This window comes from Apteryx rowi, unplaced genomic scaffold, assembly GCF_003343035.1.
Source record: "Apteryx rowi isolate R43461 unplaced genomic scaffold, aptRow1 scaffold_2, whole genome shotgun sequence".
Lineage (NCBI taxonomy): Eukaryota > Metazoa > Chordata > Aves > Apterygiformes > Apterygidae > Apteryx > Apteryx rowi.
Window position 1 is genome coordinate 4,400,562 of NW_020448307.1, and position 24,588 is coordinate 4,425,149.

Sequence of the window (24,588 nt, forward strand, 5' to 3'; positions counted from 1 at the left end):
TCGCAGCCCGCGGCTACAGCAGGGTTCAGGGGTTCACGCCGTTGCTGGCGACTAATGGGCGGCCCGGGAAGCGCGGTGTTTCCAAGCTCTCTCGCCCCGGGAGAGAGGCGCCTTTAACCCCTTCCAGAGCGCAGAGGTGGTTTCGCCAGTGGGGAACCGCCTCGGAAGCGGGTTTTTAAAGGATTGACCCTCGTCTCAGCCCTACCTGCCTGCGGCCGGCGTGGGGCCCCGGCTGCGTGTGGCGGGCGGCTGGCGGCAGCGCGAGCGCGGGGGCGCCGCGGGGGCTGCCCGCGTCCCGGCCGGCGCTCCGCGGAGAGACTGGGAATGTTTTATTTTCAGGGCTTTAAGCATGGGATGCGACTTCTTCTTTTTGGAGGGGAGGGGGCGAGTAGGTAAATGATTGTTCCCGGCAAGCACAAATGTATTTTGTTTGTTGTAATTAAAATGTTTTAATGAGACAACCATAAAATCAACCATTAATTATTTTTTTTTCAAACACTTCTGCTTCCTTTTGAGCTAGGTCTATTTAGAAATAGTTTAGAGAGTAGCCTGCAGTTTTATTCTTTCTTCGGTATTATACACAGGAGTGGAGAAGTCATTTATAAATAATTACACAATGTTTTGGGTCTTTGGGTTTGTATAATATATCAAAGCGATTAGTACATGCATTGTTCCATTGTAAATGGTTTTTTTGCCTTCCTTTCAGTTTCACTTGCCTTGTCTTCTATCTAAACCTTTTTCGCGAAATCCTTTGTCTTCCTCATTCTTTTAGCTTGTTACAGTGCAGGGACATTCTTCTTATTCAAACACTCACAGCGTGAGCAAAGAAAGCTACTTCTGTCGCATCTTAAGTTTTACCATAACTTTCTGGCATTTTCTTTTCTTCCAGTTTTCCCAGACTGCTGATAGGGTAATGAAGAATTATAACATACATCAATTATTGGCGCTCACGGTGTATTATGCTCCTGAATTCAAGGGGAGATAAAGAAGAAGAAGAAGAAGAAGAAAAAAAAAGCACCACTTTCTGCGGTTTTGAGGCACATGGGAGAGAACGCTTGCACAGATTATTTATAACATCTTTCTGAGCATCAATTATGTTTGACTCCTACAACCACTTCCTTGTCCCACTGGTTTTATGGCTAGAAGGACTCATTTTTGTGTGTGGTAGTTGTGGCGTTTAACTTGTTTCTTTTATGAGGAGCCCAAACAAAGCATCTTCGGGCCAAACAATCTATCTCCCCGAATAATAGCCGAAACGTCAGTCAAGCGCCCGGCGCTGGGAAATACATGCTCGTGTTAAAGGGACGCCGGAATGAAGCGCGGCGGCGGCGGCGGCGGCGGGGAAGGTTCGCCCGGCGTCCTCGTGGGGCTCCCCGCGCGATTGCCCCCCGTTTCCCCTCCGCGGGGAGAGCTCCCGGAGAAAACGTCACTTTTCCCGAGGTCTCAACAACCCTAATCCAGGTTATCGGCGGCCCCCAAAGGCAAAGGGCCAAACCCTGCGCGGTGCCGGGCACGCGCCCTGCCCGCTGCTTCCCTCAGCCTCCCGGCTGCCGCGTTAAGTGGGAAAACCGAGATTAGGATGTCACGTCGGAGGAGCGAGCCCCTTTCCCTGCACCTTATTGTGAGAGAGGTTTTTCTTTCCTTTTCCCCCCCGTCCACCTTCTCCCGCCCACAGTTCCCCTCTTTTGTTGATCCGTATTTTGTTAATTGAAGCTCGAGCACTCATCCTAAAAGAAAGAAGCCAAATGCATCGACCGCCGGGCGGATGAAATCCTGCCCCCAGCAATGCCAAAAGCAGGAAGCCTAAGTACCTGCGGAGCGGTTTCTTTCGAAAGACCTTCCGTATAAATAGTTCTGCTGGGGAGGGGTTTTTATTTTTTTAATGCAATGAAGATAACCTGGCTGGGGCTGAGCCGGGGTGCGCGGGCGGCGGGAGGATGCGCCGGCAGCCGCGGGGCCGCCGCAGCGGCAGGGGGATTTGCTCCCATTTGCATAGCAGGTGTTTGGTCCTTGGCCATTCTTCCTTAAAGGAGTTTTAATACGGGATAAATTACCAGGAATTAGGAGGAGGCAGGGGACGAGAAAAGCGCTCGCGGAGTCTTCCTTGGCTGTGCGGGGGGGAAACTAAGAGAATATCTAAAAAAAAAACATAGAAAAACCTAAACCAAAGCGGCTCCTGCCCCAGCCCAGGGTGTTTGGGGGCTACAGGCAACTCCCCGCAACTTAACCTTAAATTCTCGTTTGAATCTAGTAAGTAACGCAGTAATCTCAAAGACAGTAATACGATTACCAGCCTGAGGATCTTTGAGTCAGAAAGTCTGGTAAGGGAGTTTAAAATGTTAATCCCTGGTATAATCCCTTCCCCTGGCATTGTACGTACAAGTATTGCACCCGCAAGAGATTTGCCTCTTTCCTTCCCCGGGGTTTGGAGCAGGGGAGGGAAGGGGGGGCGAGCGGGGCCGGGCAGCCCGGGCAGGGGCTTCTCCCGGGGGTGACACGCACCCCTAAACACCGCCGGGCACCTCCTCGAAGCAGGTACACGGGCATCTGCCCCAGGGAGAGGGGTAACACGTGCGTGCACACATGTATGCACACACTCGTGTGCACACACAAAAGTGCATGCACACGCAAACACACGCGTGTGCCAGCCCCCCTGGCAGGGGGGCTTTCGGGGCGAAGCTCCCCAATTGGCCTGCACCCTTCCCGTGAGCCCCCGGAGCCAGATCCCCCCGGCTGGCTGTGTGCGGCTGGCGCCGGGGCAGAACGGGGCAAAAAACCAAACCAGCAAATACTGCGGCCTTGTGTTTGGGGGAACCGGCTGCTGCGGGACGTTTTACTGGTGTTGTGAAGGTGCTTAATTTGCAGTAAGGACCGTAGTGCCGGCATCCGTAAAATTTTGAAAATGCTTGTAGCTATTATATTGGGGATCATGTCACGGCTTCTCTATTTGTATATGTTTATGCAATGCCTACCTTCATCCATGGCTAAGGCCAAGACATGTGATTAATAACAGCAATAATATATACCTGCGCGTGCACAGATACGTATGGTTGCACGTGCATCTGCACATGAAATGGGAGAGGAAGGTGGGCAGCCAGTGCGCCCAGGGTGGCTGGATGGAAACTGCACAGCCTCATATCACAAATGACTTAATGTTTTGCCTTGTCAGTTCAAATGCACGTGCCTGAAAGAAAAATGAGATGTTTCAAATATGTTTAAGCAGAGAGTAGTTTTCAAATGCACCTGCCTGTAGGCTTTTGTTCCCGGTTGGTGATGTTTGCTTGTAACTTTTATTTTGGCTCTCTGTAAAGGGACATCATATAAAACCGTCCAGATGCCTTCCCCCTTTGCACCAAAGGAGGCTCTTTTATGTCAGTGAGGAAGAGTTTGCCATGAGCTGTATTAAAAATAAAAAAGCTGAGACTGCAGAATCCATAGCACTGATGTGCAGGGCTAAAACGCACGCTTTTTGCTCCAAATGACCAGCTCCACTCTTGCCCTGGCTCGGTGATGGGACCAGGCCTCCATCTGCTGCAAAGGAGGATGCAGGGGAGGGCGGAGGGGGGCCCAGCTGTGTCCCAAAAGCAGGTGTATTCACTCCAAAAGAGCTGGGAAAGCCTGGCGGTGTCCCTGCACCTGGGAGCAGCAGGGCAGGTGGAGAAGCAGGAGGGCAGCGGCAGGGAGCCTGGCAGTGGTGGGTCCTGCGCTGGGTGAGCAGCTGGGACCGGGGTGCCCTCGCCCACCCTATGCCCCTGGCCAGCTCCGCGTTTGGGGTGCGTTTCCCTGCTGGTGTGGCCATGCGAGGGGCGAGGGTGACACCCCAAGGCCTGGTGCCGCAAGCTGCAGTGGCGCCGAAGCACCTGTGAGTGTGGCTCGGGGGGCAAAGCAAAGTCTGGGCTTTCCTTTGGGCTTTTGCTGTTTTATAACTTTTACTGCATCAATAAAAAAATTTTTTTTTTAATTCTTATTTCAGTGAAGCTGTTATGTGACCCTGAGCACAAGCATAAAGACTTCAGCGTGAGGAAAGAGTCACTTAGAAGAGCTTTTCCGTGAATACCGGCTTCTGCGTGTCATGTCCAGGAGGTCGGGGTAAGTAATGCTTGTAAGCTGACGGCTTGTAGCGCGTGTCCCCCTGGAAAGCTTTCCTGACATGGAGGAAATACTGATTTTTAAACGTGCATGTTACTGTGGGGGACTGCATGGTTATAAATGGGTGTGTGTGGGAGAAATGGTTCCTTCTAAAAGGAGCAAAAAGAGCTTTTCCTGGCTGAAGGTTGGTTGTTTGCATTTTAAATGTGGTGGCTGGAGCTGCTGTGAGTCTTGGTGCATCGGGGAGGCCCAAAGGAGGCAGACGAACAGCGCAAGGGCAGCGCTGGATGGAAAATGGCTTAAACAGAACATAATTTTTAGAAAATGTCAAAATGAAACATCTAGTTGCTCCTGAACTAACATGCTTCAGTTATAATGCAGTGAGATGGTACAACAACTTTTTTTAATTACCCCCCCTTTTTTTTCCTGCTCCAACTCGGTTTTTGAAAGATGTGCTGCTTTTCAAACAAACTTGGTGAGATCTCATCAAAAGCAAACAGTAAATAACTTGTCGATCTGCTCTGCTTTCTGGAATTTAAGAGTACTTTGCACTGATGTAAGTGAGCCTGTGGCTATGTGTTTAATTGGGCTGCTTTGCAGTTTATTATACCTTAGTATTATATGTGCAATCTATCTTTTAATGTTTGCATTCTTCAGATACAAAAAATAAGTTTAACCATCTGATTCCAGCCCAAATTACCCCACTGTTAGTGCAAGCAGCTGCAGCGAGGGGACTCAGATGGCTGCTCCCCATCACGCTCACAGCTGAGCATCGTCTCCTTCACTATCTGTCTGTGGCAATGCCCGTGGGTATGAAAAGCAAAATAAATGCATGATGTTAAACTACAAGCGAAACAGCCTTTGAAAGCTCCCAGCGTGCAGGCAGGCCAGAAGCGAGCAGTACGGCTCTACAAATAGATGTTGCAGGTTGGAGCCGCACCGGCTGGTGCGGAGGATGGGGGAAGGAGGCAAGCCAGCCCCACACCTAGGTGTCAAAAGCGAAAGAGCCGTTTAAGCTATCCATTAGGCCTTGTAATTACTGACCATTTTTCTACTGGAGTTGTTTTATGTTTTAAGTCTAGTGATATGTGTTTTACAGAATGGCTTGAAGGTGTAAAAATGCTAGATAAATACAAAGTATTAGTTGTAGCAGCCAGGAGGAGTGTGGAATAGTGTGGCTGAGGGAAGGTAAATGCAGTTGCAGGCAGGGCCGTTTTCCTTGGGGCTCTACGCGCTCTCACGTGGAGGAGCTCTGGAGCGGGTACGTGGCTAACGACGGGAGGCAGGTTTGGCTGATGTTTCTGGTGGGCCTTTGCTGCACTGATGCTTCTTGCTTTTGCAATTTAAGCGTACATTAAATGTACAATAAATCCTGTGCTCATAGTAAGATAAGTGCAGTTGTTTATTCTAGAAGGAGTATATTAGTTTTAATTTAGACTTCCCTTGTTTTTTAACCCTCTTGGATAAAAGCCTGAAGTATTGAATTTTTCTTTAACAGGTTTAGTGCGCTGCAGGTCTTGATCCTGATTACTTTTAATCTAGTGAAAATTGGAGATAATTTCTCAGGAGTCAGTGCAGCTACACTTTGGCAAAACAGCTCTGGTTTCGGAAGTTTTCTGATCCCCTCCTCTGTTTGCACAGCCGGGTCAGAGGCTCAGGATAAGAGAGCAGAATCATGGAGAGGCATCGTTCGCATGAGCTCCCTTTTATTGCATGTGTTGTGGGTTTACGTATATACAGATGGTTCCTATCCCAAAGAGGTTTTTTCCTCCAGGAATAAATAGGGTATGACTTTAAATATCGTTTTCAGTATTTGGTGGTGTTTATCTTCATTAACCTGCTAGTGACCCCAGCATGTGCCCTCAGCCACATGCATTACATGCCAGGTGTTGGGAATTTAGCTCTTAATCTGAGAACAGAAGCAACTACAACCACAGCTGTTACCAGAAGGAGTAAAAAGCTCTGCTTCTACGACTTGCAAATAATATGAGTAGCCACAAGGTGTCAACCTCCACCGCTGCTGGGGAGCGCCAGCTTGGAGCCAGCCCTGGCAGGGAGCGGGCGTTCGCTTGGTCAACCCAGCGCGGAGGTTCAGGTGGGAAATCCTGGTATCTGGCTTCAAGTAAGTGGCAAAAATCCTCCCAGTTTTTTCAGAACATGGAAAATTGCTTTTTTTGTAACCATTCTTTTTGTTTCCCTTTGATTTCCTTGAATGTTTTGCACTGTAAGCTTCAGCCACATTGGACATTCTCGTTGCTGCGTGTAGAACGGGGTCCTTGTTACAGAAAGCTTAGTATCGGAAAAAGTAAGGTGGAGGATGGCTGGAGAAAAGATGTATTATCAGTGCCACGTTATGGCTATGTGAGGGGTGAGTCGCTGCAGACCTAGGTCCTGGTCCAGGGCTCTTGTGCGGGTTACAACACCTTGTAATCAGCCTTAAAACAGAGGGACTGACATTCGGTCAACTCTTTGGATGATCAGGACACAGATGGCCTAAAGCTGAAACTCTAGGAAAAGAGGAAGATTGGCTTTCTACTGGGAAGCGGCATCTTTCTTTTCCTATTTCAACTCCAGATTTCAGAGCTGGCTGCTAGCTGACTTCCACTGTTAGCTTTTATGATAAAAAGCAATGTGAATCCAAGCAGTTGGCCGCCTTGGCGTGCACGGCCTTGTCCTGCCTGGCATTGCAGTGCCTGGCCTTGGCCCCCTGTCCCGGCAGGACCGGGAAGGGCTTGAGGGCCGGGGATCTGACCACGACCCGCTTGCTCTGTGGACCAAAGTAAGCACCTGAGGTCGGATGCTGCTGCTCTGATCAGAGATGCTGCTGGTTTTGTGCCGTTCCCTTTGTGTGCCACGCTGTTTCTGTCCTCCTCCACTGCATCTGCTTTTCTCCTGGTCTTAGAAGAATATTTCCCAGGCATGATAAGCCCATGGGGGGGGGGGGAAGGGCAAAAAAGCTGGTTGTATTTGGCGTTTTTTGCTTGCTAGATAACTATTTTCGGACCTCACTGTGCAGTAAGCTGCTTGGTACAGTTGAACCGTTGGGTTTTACATGTCGGGCGACATCAGACTTTCTCCATTTGCTCTGTCACTCCTAGCAGCACTTCCTTGTGGGTGCTGTGCTTAGACCCAGGACTCTGGGCCTAACCTTGGCCGAAGGCACGTTGCACTTAGCAAGTGTAATCCCTTTCTGCAAAAAGGCAATCCTGGTATACCCTCCTCCTGCTCCGCAGACCTGCTCCCTGCATGCGCCAACCGATTCGAGGTCGAGTTTGAGGTGTAGCATTGGGCAAACCCGTTCCTCCTGGGGAGGAGCGGCACTTGGCTGGGAATTACTGCTCCAAGGAGGAACGTTTGGTGCTGTTCTTCCTAAATGCACTCCTCCTCCTCAGTTCTTGGAAACACCTGTAGTGAGATTGGCAGCCTCGTTATTCCAGGGAGTTCTGGGCTGGTTTGTTTTTCTGAATGTATTTGCGAAAGCGATAAGTCCTCTAGGCTTAGAGAGGAAGCTGAAGTAAACCCCAAGGAAAAATGGAAATGGTGCAATTATGAAGGTAATAGAAATGGAGACGTATTTTTATGCAACACAATGGAATGGGCAGTAATGAGGCAAAAATGCTGAGGGATAAAGACAAAAGACATTTCTTCCGGGATTAGAAGTGAGCACAAAATTGCCAAAGCTTACAAAAAAAAAAAAAAAAAAGCCTGTTGTAGCATTTCTTTTCCTTTAATAAGCTTCTTTTTCTGGGAGTTCTGAGTGTTCAGATGTAGCACACTTAGTGCCTAGTAACCTAACAAAGCGTTGATTGGTGGCTCTGCGGAAAGATTTTTCTTTTCCTTGTAGGTTTTCTAGCCGTGAAAAGCCACAAAGATCAGTTGCTTCAGAATCCTTAATTAAACACAACAAAGAAGGGCAATTAGAGCTGTGTTTTGCTCCTGGCATCCAGCAAATCTTGCAGGGCTCAAAAACCTTTTCTTTGCCCCAAGATTTATGATGGGAATAAATCATAATTATTCCCGTAATTATCAGCTGTGAGCAAACACCAGCAGGATTTTTTTTTTTTTTTTTTTTTTGGAGGTTCTGAAACATATCCAAAAGGAATTCGCTAGCCTCTTTTGTCTGGTAGGAAGAAAAACAAAAACACAGGCGTGGCGATTTTCCCAGGCCTTGGCCGCCTGCCTTCTTGTCATTTCATGTCATGTCATGTCATTCCTCCCTCGCAGGTCCTGCGTGCCCGCTTGGTGTAGGCCAGCTCCCGTTGAGCTGGACTCCCTCCATGTGTGTCGTCAGAGGAGTCTTTGCTCGAAGCACTGATAATCTAAATGGACAAAAGATGGTAGAAAAATATCAGGGGAGATAAGTGCTTTACACCCGAAACGTGACCCACGAATGACACAGACAAACGCTAGCTGGTGTTGCGTCTCTATCAAGTATTTCCTCCAGGGACCTCTGCTTTATCGCCGTGGTTGGATCGAATTGTGCTCGTACCTAGCAAGAGACAGCAAGGTCTCCTCTTCATGTGTTTAAGGTGCTGGCATGTGTGTGTGTTGTTTTGCCTTTGGAAACTGGGGACACAACTCAACCGTAGCGACTGTGGAACTGTGATCGTACCGGGGGAAGGCTGGGCTGTGGGTCCTGCGCTTGCTGGGGAACGGGTGGCCGGAGGGAGAAGCTGCTGAGCGAGATGGCAGAGCTGGCAGAAAGCCATAGACCTGGTATACTGGGCAGCGTCTCCTAATATTTTAAAGGATTTGGGGTGGATGGTTTGGAAACGAATCTTCCTAGGGTTGTGTGGCAATTCAGTTCCCTGAGCAGATGTGATGGACAGGGCTCCTGTCAAGCCAGCTTCAGCCAGGCATCCTCTTGACCACGTGTGCCCTTAACACGCACATTTCCATGTTAATGTGCTAATATGATGGTGCATGCGTGCTCCGAGCCAGCTTTCAAGTGTTCTTCACCGCAAAGCAAAACAGCTGCATTTTCTTTGTGTTGGGGGTCTCTCGTACCCAGTTAAGGAAATGCAGAAGCTTCCTCTTTGCAGGCAGACTTTGCAGGTATTCCCGATCTGATTTATAGCAAAGACGGTCCCAGGGCCGCAGAGGTGTCTCCAGCCTGTCTGTGGAGGTTGTTCGTTGCCACTAGATGTCCTTTCAGCCCTGCTTTCTCCCACTGCTCCTCCACCTCCAGTGCAGCCATCTGGGCTGAGCCCCGCTGGCTGTGGACCGAGCGTGGCAGGGACACCAAAGGGCTCTCGGCCCTGCTTGAGGCCGTAAGGAGAACAAGAAACGTAGAATAAACCTTGCTGCTATAACGTATGAGCCTGATATCAGCAGACTGGGTCCTTTCGAAACTCCTTCTGTCTTTGCACAGCTTTGTCTTGCGTGGGGCTGGTTAATATAAATATGGATGCTCTTGAAAGCGCCAAAAAACCAACTTCTGCATTTGTGCTGGGTGTTAAATACCTGCTTTAATACCTGTAGTATGAATAAGGCACTATTTATTATATCGGTGTCTGGATACCTTGGTGGGATTACCGCCACCCAGGCAGGTGATGCCCAGGCTCATTGAACATCACCTGATTGAAGTGATGGTCTAAGGAAGCAATCTTGGAGGGGGGGGGATTAAAAAATCAGTTTCACAGAAGGAAATGATGACCCAGACTTCTGCATGTGTTTAGCTGATGTCTCTATGAAATGACAGCCTGAATACATTTACACGTGGGGTCCAAGAGATGCAGGTCCAACCCCATGGCCCAACTGGAGCTCTGAGCTCCGTGGCCAGGGAGGGATGTGATGGGGGATGGCTCATTCAGGGCCTCTGATTTGCCCTTTCTGACTAGAGATGACTCTAGAGGGGTGAGTCAGCTAGATGCAATAGCAAAAGCTGGGTACTGTGAACACCCTTACATATGTCTTTACCCGATGGTGGGAGTACAGGAGCCGCTATCGGTGCGCCTGTTGCCTAATGCTCTTGTGCAGCTTGAGGAGAGCTTGCAATTGCAGCTGCAGACTGCTTATTGCTCAGGTAATGATAATAGCAGCTCCTCTTCTGCGGTGGGTTATGTCAGGTAAAGGAATTACAGAAAGTCCTTTCTGGAGTGGTTTGCCAGGATGAGACATGTGCTGGTTACAAGCATGTCAGTGGGCTCGTGAGGTCTGGCCTTTCCAGGCAAACCGAGCACCCTCCAGGAAGCACTTAGTACTCTGCAGTTTGGGATCAAAGGGAAACGAAGAAATAATAGAGGCAGAATATTTTTGATATTGTAAGCAAACACTGGGTCAGCGAGAGCTGCAAACAGCTCCTCACAAATACTTATATATATTTCCATTTGGGACCACACACGCCAGCCCATTGAAAGAAACAAACGGAACGAGCAGAAATCCCAGCAGGAATGCTGTGAATGGAAAACTCGGAGTGCCAGAACTTAGAGCCGTGCTGGAATGAAGTCGGCATGGCTACAACTTTCAAACCTGGCTGCCTCAGCTTCTGGATCTGAAGTCCAAACTGAGCCAACAGCCCAAAATAGTGTTTCTTTCTTTTATTTTCCCTCCAAGGGTGCCGAGCACTCGGAATCAGTGAAGTCTGATTCTGTGCACATCTGGATTTAAATGTGCCACTCTTTGGAAGCTGGCTTTGGAGAAAGTGGCTGGTGTTTAACGGGAAGTGCATTTTGGAGAATGCAAGCTCTGCCTGAGCTTAAACAAAAGCCAGCTAAGAGCTGTTAGATTGTATGGAAGGCTCTTACCCGTTGGACAGGCGCATCTTGGTCTGCCTTTGAGTGGGACTCGGCTGGACAGGGCTTTCTGGAGGTGGTGGCATTTGCTCCAGGCTTTCTACAAAGGTGGATCCAAATGACGCCAGTTCTGACATTGTTTTATTAGTTCAGCGGGCATTTATCTTGTAATATTGTCCTCAACTTCCTGAGCAGGTCTCTGTCATGACCAGGGAGAAGAAACCCCCAAAGGCCACTCTGATTACTTTAACACCGGTCCCGCGTTTGCACAGCCCTGTGCAAGTTTAGTTAGTGCAGCGCGAGCTTTCACGCGGTCCGAACGTGGTCGGAAAAGCTCTTCCTTCGCGTAGCTCACCAGCAAGGCCCCGTGGCTTGATTTAAAGAGCTCTGGGGGGGCTGGGGCATGGCAGACACCTGGAGGCGCAGGTCTGCGGAGGGAGCGAGAGCACCAAGGCGCCTAACGCCGACCCCCGAGCAGCTATCGCTTGTTAATAAACTTCTGGCCATTGCTGGCCTAGACCATATATGAACAAGTGAAAGGCAAGTGGTGAAAGGATCTGTATAACGTTACTAATCCCGTGTACGCTCTCGCTGAAAAGGCAAGGCAGGTTCCCCCGCTGCTGTTGTGTCCCTTCGCTGCAGCTGCTTGATTCACCCTCGTGCTCTTATTAAAATAGAACCTGATAGCGTAATTACTGACTGCAGCCGGCGATACGCGATGCCGGAGGGAAGGGCAGGGGGAGGCGGGCGAGCTCTGCGGGCGTTGTCCGCAGGGCTCGTCCGGCCGGTTTGCTCCGTCACCGGGTGCTCCTGGCTCCAGCGCTCCGGAGCTCAGCTTTGCAGGTTGCACAGGGAGAAAGCAGTCGCTGATGGGGCTCCCTGGAAGCTTTGCTGAAGGGTTTGCATCCCAATCGCCTAGTGTAGGTGCTTGAGTAAAGGCACCGGGGATCAGCTTGGCTGTGCCCAAAATGCAAAAGCCAGATATGCTTAAACTAAAGCCTGGTTTTGTTTTCAGTCGCCTCTGAGGGGGGAGGGCAAGGTCTTGGGGCAGCTCGCTCGGAGCAGAGGTGGCTTCTGCGCTCCACTGCTGTGCTTTGGCTGATCCACCACGTCCGCATTGCTTCCCGTGAATTCCCCTGGGATGAACCTGAGGGCTCGCTGCGCCAGTGGGCGCAAGCAGCGGGGCCGAGGTGCCCCCAGAGCTGGCCGAGCGTTTGGGCTGCAGGTGCCTGGGGAGCAGCCCGGGCCGGCTCGTGCGTGTTCAGATTGTGCCTCGGCGGCCTGGGCTTTCAATCCCAAAGTAAGAATTTATGGTCTGTATTTATGGGAGGTGAGACTGCACGGTCTCGTGGGGCCTTGCAACCTGCAGGTTTGCTGGGAAAAGCAAAACCAACCTTCGGGTTGTTACCAAATCTAGGTGGGGGAGTTGCCTATATATACACACATTTATATACATATGTATACATATCCCTATATACATATATGTACATTTAAAAAACATTTTAACAAATTATGTTTCAGTCTGCAGGAAAGCAGCTGCTGTTTCTAATGCGTAACAATTATCTCCTGACATGCTACTTCCCATCACAACTGCAGTATCACAAAGGGTGACGGATGCTCCTCCTGTTTCTGGGAACTTAAACCTGCCTGGAGCTGTGGTTTCAAAAACAAGCTCTGTCAGTTTTTCCCTCTTTATGATTTAAATCCATGTTTCCAGCAGCGATTCTGTTCTGAGGAAAGATTTCAGGTTAATTGGAATGCCTGTATTGAAAAAATGATTTTTTTTTTTTCTTTTCTTCAGATTTTCATTCCAGCAAGGGCGGGGGGGAAATTGGTTTCCTCTGTGCCAATTTTCCCTGGTTATTTGGGTCTGGCAGCCAAACCCAAAGCTAAGTCATTTGTATGGCCTATATCCTGCTAAAGTGTGAATCACTGCATTGAATTCGGGCAACTATTATACGCAGGATTCCCAATGAAGTGTTAACTGCATCTTGTGCAATTGTATCAACGCTTTTCCAGGAAATACATTGCCTGGTAGCAGTTAAGTAAATAAACTTTCTTGAAGTCGGTTGGTATGTTGAAATCGAGTCTTCTCAGTGAAAAACTACTGGTTTTGTTAAAGTATGAGTCAAGAAATGACTCTGCTGCATTGCTCTCTGTGTGTAGCACCAGGGATGCATGCAACATGCTGATGGGTGGAGCGTGCGGCTGGGATGGGAACCCCTGTTCGGCTTTGCTCTGGGTGAACCTGGGAATTTGCACCTGTGTGCAAAGCAAGAATGCCCTAACATGTATTGCTTATATTAGGGCATATCTTTCTCAATGTTAGTTGCTTGGAACTATTGCACTTGGTAAAACTAAGCAAATGCCAACTGGATGGTGGTGAGAGGGGCTGCTCGGATAGCCCACGGGTCTGCGTTGCCTGTGGTTCACATGCCCAGTCCGAAGCAGCGGTTTGGAGTTGATATCCCCAGGGCTTAATTTCTTAAATATCCTGGGGTCTTTCTTAAGCCTTTTATTAAAAAGAATCTGAAGTTCTTAGCTCCATCCTTATGCAGAATGTGAAAATATTTTGAAATCTAATAGCTGTTTCTCCTTCAGCTCTGCTGGAGCATTAGCTCAGTAAATAAGCAGGTCTCTTAAGGAATTTATTTTCACTGTTCCTGAGTAGAAAACATCTTCTTCAAGGGCTGATATCTGATATTCCAGCACTCCAGGAATAGGTACATGCCAAAAAGCTGATCTGTGGAAGGAAATTAATTTTTTCCCCCCGCCTCCCCCAATACATGGGCATGTGAAAAACATGACAAGCGGCACATCCGTTGTATATCGCAACATGAGCGTGCCCCTTGCCGTGCCGAGCTCGGCACGGAAACCACCTGAGCTGGAGAAACCCCTTCGGCTGAGATCCGGCCTTGCCGGGGTTTTATCCTCCGGCCGGCTGCTGGGAGAGCCGCGCCGAGCTCCGCAGCAGCCTGGCGCAGCGCGGGGAGCGGCGGGGAAGGGAGAGGGATGCTGCTCGGAGGATACCAGGTGCCTTTGACGTGTTTAAACTCTTGCTGGTTTGACAGTTTCTAGCTGTTACTTCCCTTTCGGCTGAGCAGGGCGAGAGGCGTTTTGACCGGTTGTGCGCGGAAACCCGGCGTTAGCGCAATAACGCTGGGGGAGCGATGGGGGTGGTTTAGGAATTGCGTAGGTGTTTTGCTGGGCGCAAAGCCCATCCTTCGGGCATATGGGAATATGTATACGTATGCATATGGGAATATGTATATGTGTGTGTATATATATATATGCAACTCCCCCACCTAGATTTGCAGGGCAAATCCGCTGGGCAGAAACTGCAGTGAAAGAGGTGGGTTGTTGTCTGACTTCCATTGAACAGCCTCGCCTAATTTAACTGAGAACTTATAAATCACTGCATTTTATTTGCCTTTTATATATGGATGCGGGGTGGTTGATCTATATTTGTTTAACATAACACTAGACTAGTGGCTATACGCATGTGCCATAGCTGCTGTTTATGTAATAAGATTCCTCAGTATCTGGGTACAGTCCAAATCCTAAAATGAGAAAGTGTTAAACAGAACCAGAATAACACTTTCTAATTCCAATGGGAGTGAGTTGCCATGTCCCTAAATCAGCTTTTCTGATGCGGTGTTTTCCCAAAACCAATTCAGCCACCCAAAAAAAAAAAAATCCCACCCCACCTCATTAGGAATGGCTGGAGTTTTGTGATGGCTTAAGAAAATTTAAAAGCGCTTGTCAGCTTTTTTTAAATATATTTTTTATTACTTTTTTCATTTGTCTTAGAAAGAAATATGAAATCTGCATGCAACCTTCTAAATATTTCAAACATTTAAATAGCATATGATAATTTAGCAGTACAGTACATTATACAGAAAGATAATATAGGGAGATTTCCTATAGTATATTTACAAATGAAAAGGTAGTTTTGTTATTTTATTTTAAAAAGAGGAATGCACTGCTTAACATTGAAGTATTACATTCAAAATAATGAATATGTTGTATTGTGGCTAAAACACATATAGATATTTGTTTACCCTATCGTATTTTTCATAAAAAGGTACCTTGTAAAGGTTTTTTGCTACAAATCTAAGAAATCATACACAATAGTCTCGAAGCTTAAAATGTCTCAGTACTGAAGCTGCAAACTTTCCGTAAGAACTTCAAGTGGAGAAAAAAGAACAAATGTTTTTCTTAGTAATAAAAATGACCTAGAAATGCTTTCTAGCGTACACAATGTTAAACGGGACACGTGGTGCGCTCCACCTCGCAGCAAGACCCCAGGCCGTTGCAGAAGTGATGTTCGGATCCCTTCGACAATACGCTAAGGGACCTCGTTTCTGCAGCTTCGGAGGCGTTTTGCACAGCGAACCAGTCTTTGGTCCCCGGTTTGTGCCGCTGGGGCGGAGGCTGCAAACATGACAAACGACCACAGCACCGAAGCTCTCCCAGCGCGAAGGGGTGAGGGACACAACCGTATAATACCTTTACAAACGGCAAGGTTTGTCTAGTGAGCTTATAAAGCTCGATTGCAATCATAGTGAAGTATGAATGAATAACAATAAAAAAAAAAAGACCTCTTTAAAATGAAAAGCATGAGTTTTCCCGGTCTCAGTACAAAGCAGACAGGTATGAAATCTGAAGTGCAAGAGATGCTTATGAAATCTGGAAGCCTTTTGCACACGGCTATAAAATGTAAAAACTGACCCTTGGTAAAAAGTGCTTTATAATAATATAGAATTTGTGTCTTATGTCTGTGAGAGAAATAATCTTCTGCAGAGTCCAGTCCTACGTCAGCCAGGAGAGTCTGGTCCGTTCCTCGCGCTGTTTCCTTCTACTCTTCATAAACCCTGCAAAGAAGGAAAGCCAAGAGCAAGCCGTTTAAACTATTTTATCAAGGAGCGAAACAGCCCCCCTCCAGATGATTAAGAACTAGAAGCCAAATTTTTAACCTTTGCTTAAGTAAATTGGGAAGTGAGTTAGTGACTTCAGCAGAGTCGCCAGGTTCTTATCTGCGACACGGGTTGGAGCGGGGGCTTTGAGCTTGCCACCCCGGCTCCTTTTGGCCCTGCTGGGAGCAACAGTCTCAACCGTGCTCAGGATTACTGGGACGTGTAAGATGAGGAAATCTGTGTCCGATAATACGCTTTAACCACTCGCTGCTGACCGCCCTCCTTCTGGCTGAGCTCCGCTTCCCCCGGTGTCGGGGAGAAAATTTGCCTTTGCTGCAGACGGGTGGAGCTGGGTCATGCTTCATGCAGAGGCTCTTTCCTGGATGCTGGCTAACGCTGGGACTCACGCGGGTGGCCTCCCCACGGAGGGGTCTGGAGGGCTTCTCACAGCCCCAGGTGCTTCCTGGAGGGTGCCTGAGTCTCGGGCATGGCCCTGGACCCAGTGCCAAGGACAACTTTTCATTGCATCTCCCAGGGCATGTTTATGCTCTGAGTAAAATACTCTTCTTTCTTCCTGCAATCTCCACGTGCCCAGCCGTGGACTGAAGGAAGCTAGATCATTCCTACCTTCCTGCCTTGGTTCTTCTAAGAATTATTTCTCCTGAGAGTCACTGAAAGATTTGCCCTAATATTCAAGGGACTTTAAAGGCTCAGAAGAAGCCCCTGGTTCTCCTTGGAGGTGGTGGGAGTTGGGCAGCTCCCCTTGATTATAGATGAAAACACCACCATCAGGAATTCACGTTTCTCTTCTAGTTATGATTAGCTTGTGCTTATTTAAAAAAAACAACCAACAAAAACCCTCCTTGCAAGGGAGAAGATGGCAGTGCATCTTACCAGCAAGTTGCTGTTATCCTGGGAATGTTAAAACTGGCAAAGATGTGTGTTGCCAGAAACTGAAGGTTTTGAGATGTTATGATTAAAATGTGTGACATGAAGTAGGGCAGTCTCTTCCCAGCTCTATCTTACATGTGACTGTGGAAGTAATTTAGCTTTTTATCCTGGCCTTTTAACCATAAAAGGAAGGTGAGCACACGTAAGTAACTGAGAACAGCAGCTGACAAACAGTCTAACAGAAAATAATTACTATTTATAGACATAATAGCCTAATCTTGAGCCCTGCATGAGGAGGGAAAGGAACTGCATCAAGAACATCCATTTATAATTGCAGTTTAGGATTGAAATAAGTCCTCTGTGCTGAAGAGTGCATTTGCAGTATGCAAAATAGGGGTCTCTAAGCCTGAGCACCTTTAGCTGTCTAGCTTGCCACCAGGATTTTCCCCCTTGTGCTGAGGTCGTTTAGAACAGACCCTGAGACGGATGTGCTAATTGGCGTTGGGGGATGTTGGCTCTTTCAGTCTGGCATTTCCTCCGGCACGGTCACGGCAGCAGCCCTGCCGACTGAGCCATCCCGCGGGGAAGCGTTGCCGTTGGCGGCAAGGACGGACCTGGCTTTGCACTCTGCCCGCAGAAACCGAGGGATGTCCCACCGCGTGAATGGATGCTCACCTGCCTTTCTCCTTCCATACTCTGTACCACTTCAGCAGCCGCACCGTGTTCTGGCGCTTGGGGTTCAAGCAGTGCTGCTGCTCGCCTCGCACCCGCGTCCACAAAGTTACGCTGCAATGGAAAGAGAGCGCTGGTTATGGGAGTCGTGGGAAAGAACCCACTTTTGTTCCTCAGTGGTTTTACATTTTAAAAAGCCAAGTGGATCTGCTTTACTCTTACTCCAGGTAACTCCAAAAACGGTCACGAGACTTTCACCCAGGCAGCAATGGAAGGACTTCCATGCTGTGTTTTATGGAAGATGTCTGCGTTTGCTGTAATAATGTGGGAACAGATCTTCAGCTGTTATGAATCAGTACAACTCTGTGGACAATATAGCACTGTGCTAAGTCATACCAGATGAAGACCTACCCATTATATTTAATCAGTGGGTTTTCTCTGCTGTCTGTTAGATATTTTCTTTTGCATTTAATAGCTGATTTAATTAGAGTTCATTCAGGCAACTACAAAGTCGTTGCACAAGGAGATGGTTCCCTTAGAATCAACAGTGCTGCATCCAAGAGAAAAGATTAGACTTGGATGTTGTTTTTTTTTTTTTTGTGGTCAGCAATATTTTAAATGCTTGCATGTGACGAGCTTCTTGATGGCCCAAAGGGCTGGCTCTGAGCACATCAGGGCAGGCAGACCTGGGGCCTTCAACCTCCTCAGATCAGTCTGTTTCTGCTGTCCTTGCCAGCAGCTGCAGGCTTGGTGTCCCTCCTCACCAGACATGCTGGGAGGCAAAACATGGCAGAGGTCTTCCCATCTACGTAGGCTTCCTCCCAGCGTGCTTAGTGACACCATCACTGTTAAGTGCTGGTTGGTCTTGCAACAACCAGGCTATGAGAAATCTGGCACTGCTCTCCAAGAGAATGGCTTTCCAGAAAAGCCAAAATTGCTATTACATCTCAGGGCTCAAAATCAACAGGTTTTCTAAATTTTTTTGTGATTAACCCTCCCTTTTTTTTATTGGAACTGTTCATTTTCTGGAAATACCATCCATAACAGGGAAACGGTTTTTGGTTTAACTGAAATACTACAGTGGAATTTTTAAAATACTGCTAGAAACATCAGTAAAATGATAGCAAAACCCAGAAATACCTGCTCATACTTACGGGGCTGCTTCTGTGATTTGGTTTAAAAAGGGGCTGTTTACCTCTAATACAAAAAGCACCTTGCAAACACTTTCAGCTCACCCTACTCGCCAGTGTGCAGGGGGCATGGGCATGCCTTGCTCTTTCCTTAGAGGTGAAGCGCTCTAAGGTGCTAGCGTGAGCTTAGCTAAGGGTCTCGCTAGGTTTTTGTGTGTTGTACAATGGTGCCTTTCCATTCAATTAACCTTCTTCCCTGCTCTGCTTCTTCACTCCATCTCCAATAGGTGTAAATTAATGTCACCAAAAGATGAGGCATTACTTTCTGCGTTATTTTTGGGGAGGCCATGGCCCTTTCCCCAAAGCCTGGGGAAGCTGTGCAAGGCTTCTGGGAGTCTACACAGCTGCAGGTATCGGGAAGGGAAAGTCACTGTTCAAACCTGAAGACCACCTCTGCTTCAAAGGCTTTCTCAGCCAGCGCCTCTGGGGATCAGTGCGTACATGAGAAAGGAATTTTTCCTGTAGCTTTGAACAGGAGCAAAACCAAGCCTCTGTTGAAGGCACAAGGCATGCAAATTTTAAGGAACTCGAGGTCAGTGCAAAGTTCCTTCATCCAGCAGCTACCTTCTCAGCTGTGGCTATTCATGCTTGTAGGCACTGTCTGATGCCAGAACCTGGCTTGGGTTTCTCCTCTGACACAGCATAGAGGGTATTTCTAGAAAGTGATGGACAAGCGAAATCACAGGGAGGAACAGGAACTCTCCTACAAAACAACAAACCCTAATTTTGCGCCAGAAGAAGTGAATAAGGACAATTCTGGATTTATCTAACCAGGAGAAGATGCGTGGTGGGGCTTTTCTAGGAATGAGATGTGCTACTTTGATGCTAGGTGTAGCTTTTGTGCTTTGGTGCTGTATCACCTTTCCGGTGTCTGGGTAAAGAAATATATTAATGACGGTGAAGCTATTTTTCAGATTTCCTAAGAGACCTGGGGGCATCTGCTCCCTTCAACACGCACATTGTTGTGCACCGCTTTTCTGCTGGGGCGTTGTGCAGTGTCGTGGGATGATGCCAGCGGGAGGCCGGAGGGCAGGGTGGGCGTCCCAAGGGCAGCGTGTGGGGTCTGTATGCCCACAGTTCCTGGGGCTGCAGCACGTGGATGGGGGCTGTAGCTTTATCGGGCACCCCAAGCTGCCCCATCTTGGCTCTTGGGGACGCTGCCTTGCGCCATGGCCATGATGCCTGCTTGTTAGGCAGACAAATTGTTACGTGTCTAAGAGTAGCTGCTGTGGGAGCTGATATCCCAAGCAAGGAGTTGTCTGGATGAGTCACAAGGAGATGTGCGGGGATGGAGAAGGGGCTGAAGCCCCAATGCTCTCATCTCTGCTGCGCTCCCTCCTGCAGGATTCCCGTGTCCCCTATCTGGCTCAGCTGGTCTCACCCCTGACAGCTACCTTCTCTTGGGGCCAGGGCCGTATGTGAGGGGAGCGGGTGGGTTTGACACCTTTCAGGCAGAAAGAATTAAACCTCCCTCCTATATTCTGCTGCTTTTTCTCACTGGGGGGATGTGACTACTGCCTGGTGGAGCAGACCATGAATCTTGACAGGTTTTGACTGGACCAAGGACTCAAGTTTAGTTGTCTTTACCTAGGACTGTGGTTCTTCATAAGGGGGGTTGTGTCCTAAGAAGAATTCCTTCCTAAATTGCACCTATATACCTGTGTCTTCTCTGCCAAACATAACTTAACTTCTTTCTCCCATATGAAAAGATATGAGAGCTTTCGAGGAGAGTAGGAGGAAAAGGAGCTTTCTGAACTCATTTTAGATGATCACCCCAGCAACAAAAACTCAGCTGCAGGAATTTAGATCTTCTGTGCCTTGTCCCAAGACTTCTGCATCAATCAGTTCTCTGAATATTAATTTAAACTTGCTTTCAATACTGACTTCAGGCTGCACTATGGTAGCCTGGAAAGGCACCGATGCCCGTGCATGAGCTTTCCCCTGGCCCTTGTTCCCCGTGGGCGTAAGCAGGGGTAATCCTTCCTGGCAGTGTGAGAGCTGGGGGACGGCTCTGTCCCGGGAGCCGGGTGCAAACCCGGAGCATCTCCCTTCTCCTGAATAGCATTACTCCAAACTTGCATAGCTGTCCAGCAAGTCCAGTTGGAACAGCAACCCACTCTCGCAAGGCATTTTGGTGCAGGCTGAAGCAGTTTGTATGCTGTCCTGACTTTCTGATTGCAAGTGGAAAGTTGCATTAATGAGGTTTGTTTTATCCCCATGCATTCCCCTCCCTCTTGGCCGCCAAGCCTGGCCCGGCTGCTTTTGAGCAGATGTCTCTCCTAGACCCAGCCTAGAAAAGCCCGTTATTGTTTTTCTGACAACGCTTTGCCATCCAGCCTCTGTTGGCATCCTGCTCTGGGGGAAACACGCTCCCGCTTGCTTCCTAGACAACAATTGAGCCTTCCAGGCACGGAGGGAAATCTCCAGCAGCAAATTCTTCAATTGCTTTTATGCCGCTGCAGCGCTTCCGCTGCTCTTGTTAAGGCCAGGTGATTGGCATGAGATAGGAGAACTGCTCGGCTGCACCCACTGAGCGAGCATTAGGGTGCCCTTTCTAGGGGAGCGGGATGCAGATGGAGATATGGGCGCTGCATCGCCTGGGGCTCCTTCCCAGGCAGAGGGTAAAATGCTGGTGATTGAATCCCCTGCAAGAGGTCAGTGCTGTTTATTTAAAATGTTTGCTTGACGTGTTTGCACCCAAATGGCTGGTGTGAGATCTGAAGAGTTAGTGCCCCCCTGTACCCTAGTTGTGCTATTTAAAGGTCAAAGCAAACAAAGTAAAACTGCAGCAGGCTGATTCATGGGACAGATTCACACGGGGATGCTCTGAATGCAAATTATCTGGTCGGGTCGCCGCTGGCTGATTCTGGCTGCAAAGGGATGGGCACGACATTCCCCGGGCTAAATACTGCTCTTGGTTATGCTGGTGTAAACCTGGAGGGTCTCAAGTGAGGCCAGCACGCTCTGTCCCTGCTCCGTCTGCTGAGTCTGGCCATTCGTTTCGGAGCGGGCAGGATCGGTGCCTCCTTGTTTGTGCTGGTCAGCTGAGAGCACGGTCTCTCTTGGGACCCATTTTCCCCCTCTTAGAGGACAGAGTTGGGTGCAGGTCTTTTCAGCTGATCTGCCCTTCTGGGTGGTGGTCAGTCCCGTGGGCTGGCTGGCGGCTTGTGTGCAATCTTAAAGTATCCAAAACGGGACAGAAAAAAATCACAGATCACCCATATTTGAGATGAGGGGGGGAAAAAAGCGCTTCTCTTGAACCAATCACCAGCGATGTCAAAAATCCCCATGCCTGCCTCATTTCGGCTTTTCGCTGCATCTCTTTGAGGTTTCGCCGCAGCGTTAGTCACCGCTTTGCGGTGAGGCTAGGAGGAAAGTATTTTCCTGTGCACTAGGTAATCCCATGAAATGCCAGGGGATTGCTTTGGCACAGAGTAGGCAAAAATTTGACTCGGGTTAGGATAACTCTTCCTTGCAGAAACCACTGTGGACCAAATCCTGCTCTTGTTCTTACTCTGCACATCCCAAATAACTTGAGCAGATTGTTCTGGATTTTATATCGGGCAGCTCGGAGTAGAATTTGGTCCCTATCTTCAGTTGAACGAATGATTAGCCTTTTATTACTATCTGTTCCCTAAATATTTCTTTGAGCAGGCAACTACATTGATCAAAAACTCTATCATTTTTCAGAGTTACACTTATTACATCTCATATAGCAAATGATTATTGCAGGAAATTAGCATACCAGGGCTTGATAAAACCAAAGAACAAAGAAGGAACTTGCAATGGAAGGTAATGCAACTGAGCTGATAGGAAAGCAAAAAAGAAAAAAATGCAGGAAAACTTACATAATCATCTCTTCCACGCAGAAGGGGTACCGTGGCTTTATTTCCAGCTTCCGGACATTAGAGAATCGTATTTTAGGACCTTTTCTTGAACATTTGCACTTTACTCCTACAAGAGAAAGCACTTACTCATGCGCCTGCGAAGCCTCCTGCATACCAAGTGTCCCTTCCCTGCTAGCATATGTATGTGTATGAACTTCAGTTTGATCTCGTAAGCCTCGGCAGAAAAAGCTGAATTTTGTAATGCTGTCGAGCTTAAAGGTAATATTTTTTTCTTATCCCAGAAAAATATAGCAACTTCCGGAGAAATATGTTTTAGAGCGCTGCACACATTCTGAGGCTTAGCCAATATGATAGCTTTTTAAAGTGCACCTGCTGTGATTAAACATAACTATATTTAACAAAAGCAAGATGAAAGAGTCAGAACTCACTTTAAACTGAGTAAGCAAATGCAATTCTTAGTTACTTTCTCACTTCACTTGTTTCTCACTTAGAATTTGTAGGACTTTAAGTCACACTTCTAATTTTTTTTTTTCTTCTCACGGCTGCTACGATGCCTTCTCAGCCATGCAAAAGCTTTTTCTTTTTCTTTTTTCCCCACCCCATCATTTTTATGCAGAACAAAATACACACTGGTAAATTCAGTGAAATTCATGCCAACACATCCAGTTATGCTCTGCTCTATTTTCTACGAAAACCACCACCAATTTAAAGGAGATATTTGAGTTATATTCCTGAAAAAGGGAGACCACGATGTGGTCCGTCGGACTGTGCGTTTGGGCTATTTGGCTAGCAGCAGCGGGACAACTTTGTCACTTGTGTTTTGCCTTTGGGGGAAAAAAAAAAAACCCAAAACCTTGCAGCTACCTTGCACCCCCGATTCGATACATCCCTCCTCCCTGCAGGCCGAGGGACACCAAACCCTCCTCGGGTGCATCCTGAGGCAAAACAAAGATGAGCGGAAAAGCGGGACGCGGTTCGGAGGGGAATAGGTAGAAGGAGCTCGCTCACCTTCGGCGCTGGCTAAGCACATCGCGATGAACAGCAGGAGCAAAGCTGCTGTCAGGAGCTTCATGGTAAGGCAGCGGGTGCCGAGGGAGGTGTCGTGCCGGGGGTATCGATCTGTTTTCCCGCTGCCGCTCGTGGCTCCGCTCCGCTGGGGCCGGGCGCTGCCGCCGCTGCCGCCGCTGCCGCCGCCGCTGCCGCCGCTGCCGCCGCGGGCTCGGCTCCTGTGCGCGCTCTGCCGCTCGCCGCCTCTTGTCCTCTTTTAAAACAGCTCCCGCTGCCCTTGCTCCGACTCATTAATATGCAGAGCAACTCGGCGGCTCCCTCCAGCTTCCCAGCCCCGGGAGGGAGGGAGGGGACGGGCGGGTCGGGCCGGCCCGGGGGGACGGACGGACGGACGGACGCGGCGCCCCGCGGGCAGCGGCGGCGCGGGCTCGGGGCGGCTGCTGGGGGCAGCAGCGGCGTTTCTGCGCCGGGCAAACGGGGGGAAAAACCCCACGGTGTGAAAGAGCGAGGGGGAGGCCAGCGCTCCGCGGAAATCCCCGCTCCTCCTGAAAGTAACGGGCGCTGAAATTTCACCTGGTGAGGAGGGCAACCTGTTTGCTTTAATGTTGTTTCCTGGCTTTAATGGGTTTCCAGATCGAAAGGAACCTTTGGTGAATTAAATAGGAATCTTTTTTTCCCAAGAGCATTGTTAGGGGGGCTTAGCATATAGAGTATTTTGGGTAATAATATTAATTAGGGCTGCTTTAAGTAATACTTGAGCAAAATGTCTGGAACAGGGTAACAACGCACATGAACTTTATGGACGTGCGTGCATGTTCTCCCTCTCGGATGCTGTTTCTGATTTCAGACACAGCTAAAACAGCTTCTTTAAAATCCACATTCCAGTTTTATGCCTATGTGACTGAAATGGGTGAAAATCAGGGTTGGGTCTCTAATTTCCTTTGTAGTAATGTATGTGAAATATGTTATTAACAAATACCTCTGCTGACCCCCGGTGAATCTCGGCCGTTCTCCCAGAACAGCTTCAGCTACGTTCCCCGCTTGCATACCCAGTGCAACCGCCTTTCCCCCGGTATTTTGTGTATTCAGCTCACACGCAGTCACACAGCCAAAGACAGTTGGAAGCTATATAACAAGCAGCCAAGGAATTAAACGTTTCTGCTAACTATATCATTTAATCATAACCATAAACGCTAAAAAACAACCTAAACCGCCCATCCTGCCAGGTCAGGCGGTGGCT

General features: G+C 48.5%; 1 protein-coding gene across 1 annotated transcript; it reads right to left on the reverse strand.

Moving 5' to 3' along the window:
- Window positions 1–15,382: 15,382 nt before the first annotated feature.
- CXCL14 (C-X-C motif chemokine ligand 14) lies at window positions 15,383–23,429 on the reverse strand. The gene is made up of 4 exons (XM_026063494.1): window positions 23,349–23,429; window positions 22,341–22,446; window positions 17,306–17,416; window positions 15,383–15,697 (listed from the first exon to the last, which is right to left on the reverse strand). Exons 1-4 carry the CDS (start codon window positions 23,410–23,412, stop codon window positions 15,682–15,684), a joined length of 297 nt encoding a protein of 98 aa, XP_025919279.1. The 5' UTR covers window positions 23,413–23,429; the 3' UTR covers window positions 15,383–15,681.
- Between the last annotated feature and the right edge of the window lie 1,159 nt (window positions 23,430–24,588).

Bases quoted from the DNA above. Each gene is read 5' to 3' on its own strand.
- CXCL14 (XM_026063494.1), bottom strand. From the start codon at position 23,412: ATGAAGCTCCTGACAGCAGCTTTGCTCCTGCTGTTCATCGCGATGTGC. The intron at 22,447-23,348 runs GTGAGCGAGCTC...TTTCTCTTGTAG, and splicing joins GTGCTTAGCCAGCGCCGAAG to GAGTAAAGTGCAAATGTTCA. The intron at 17,417-22,340 runs GTAAGTTTTCCT...TTTCCATTGCAG, and splicing joins TGCGTGGAAGAGATGATTAT to CGTAACTTTGTGGACGCGGG.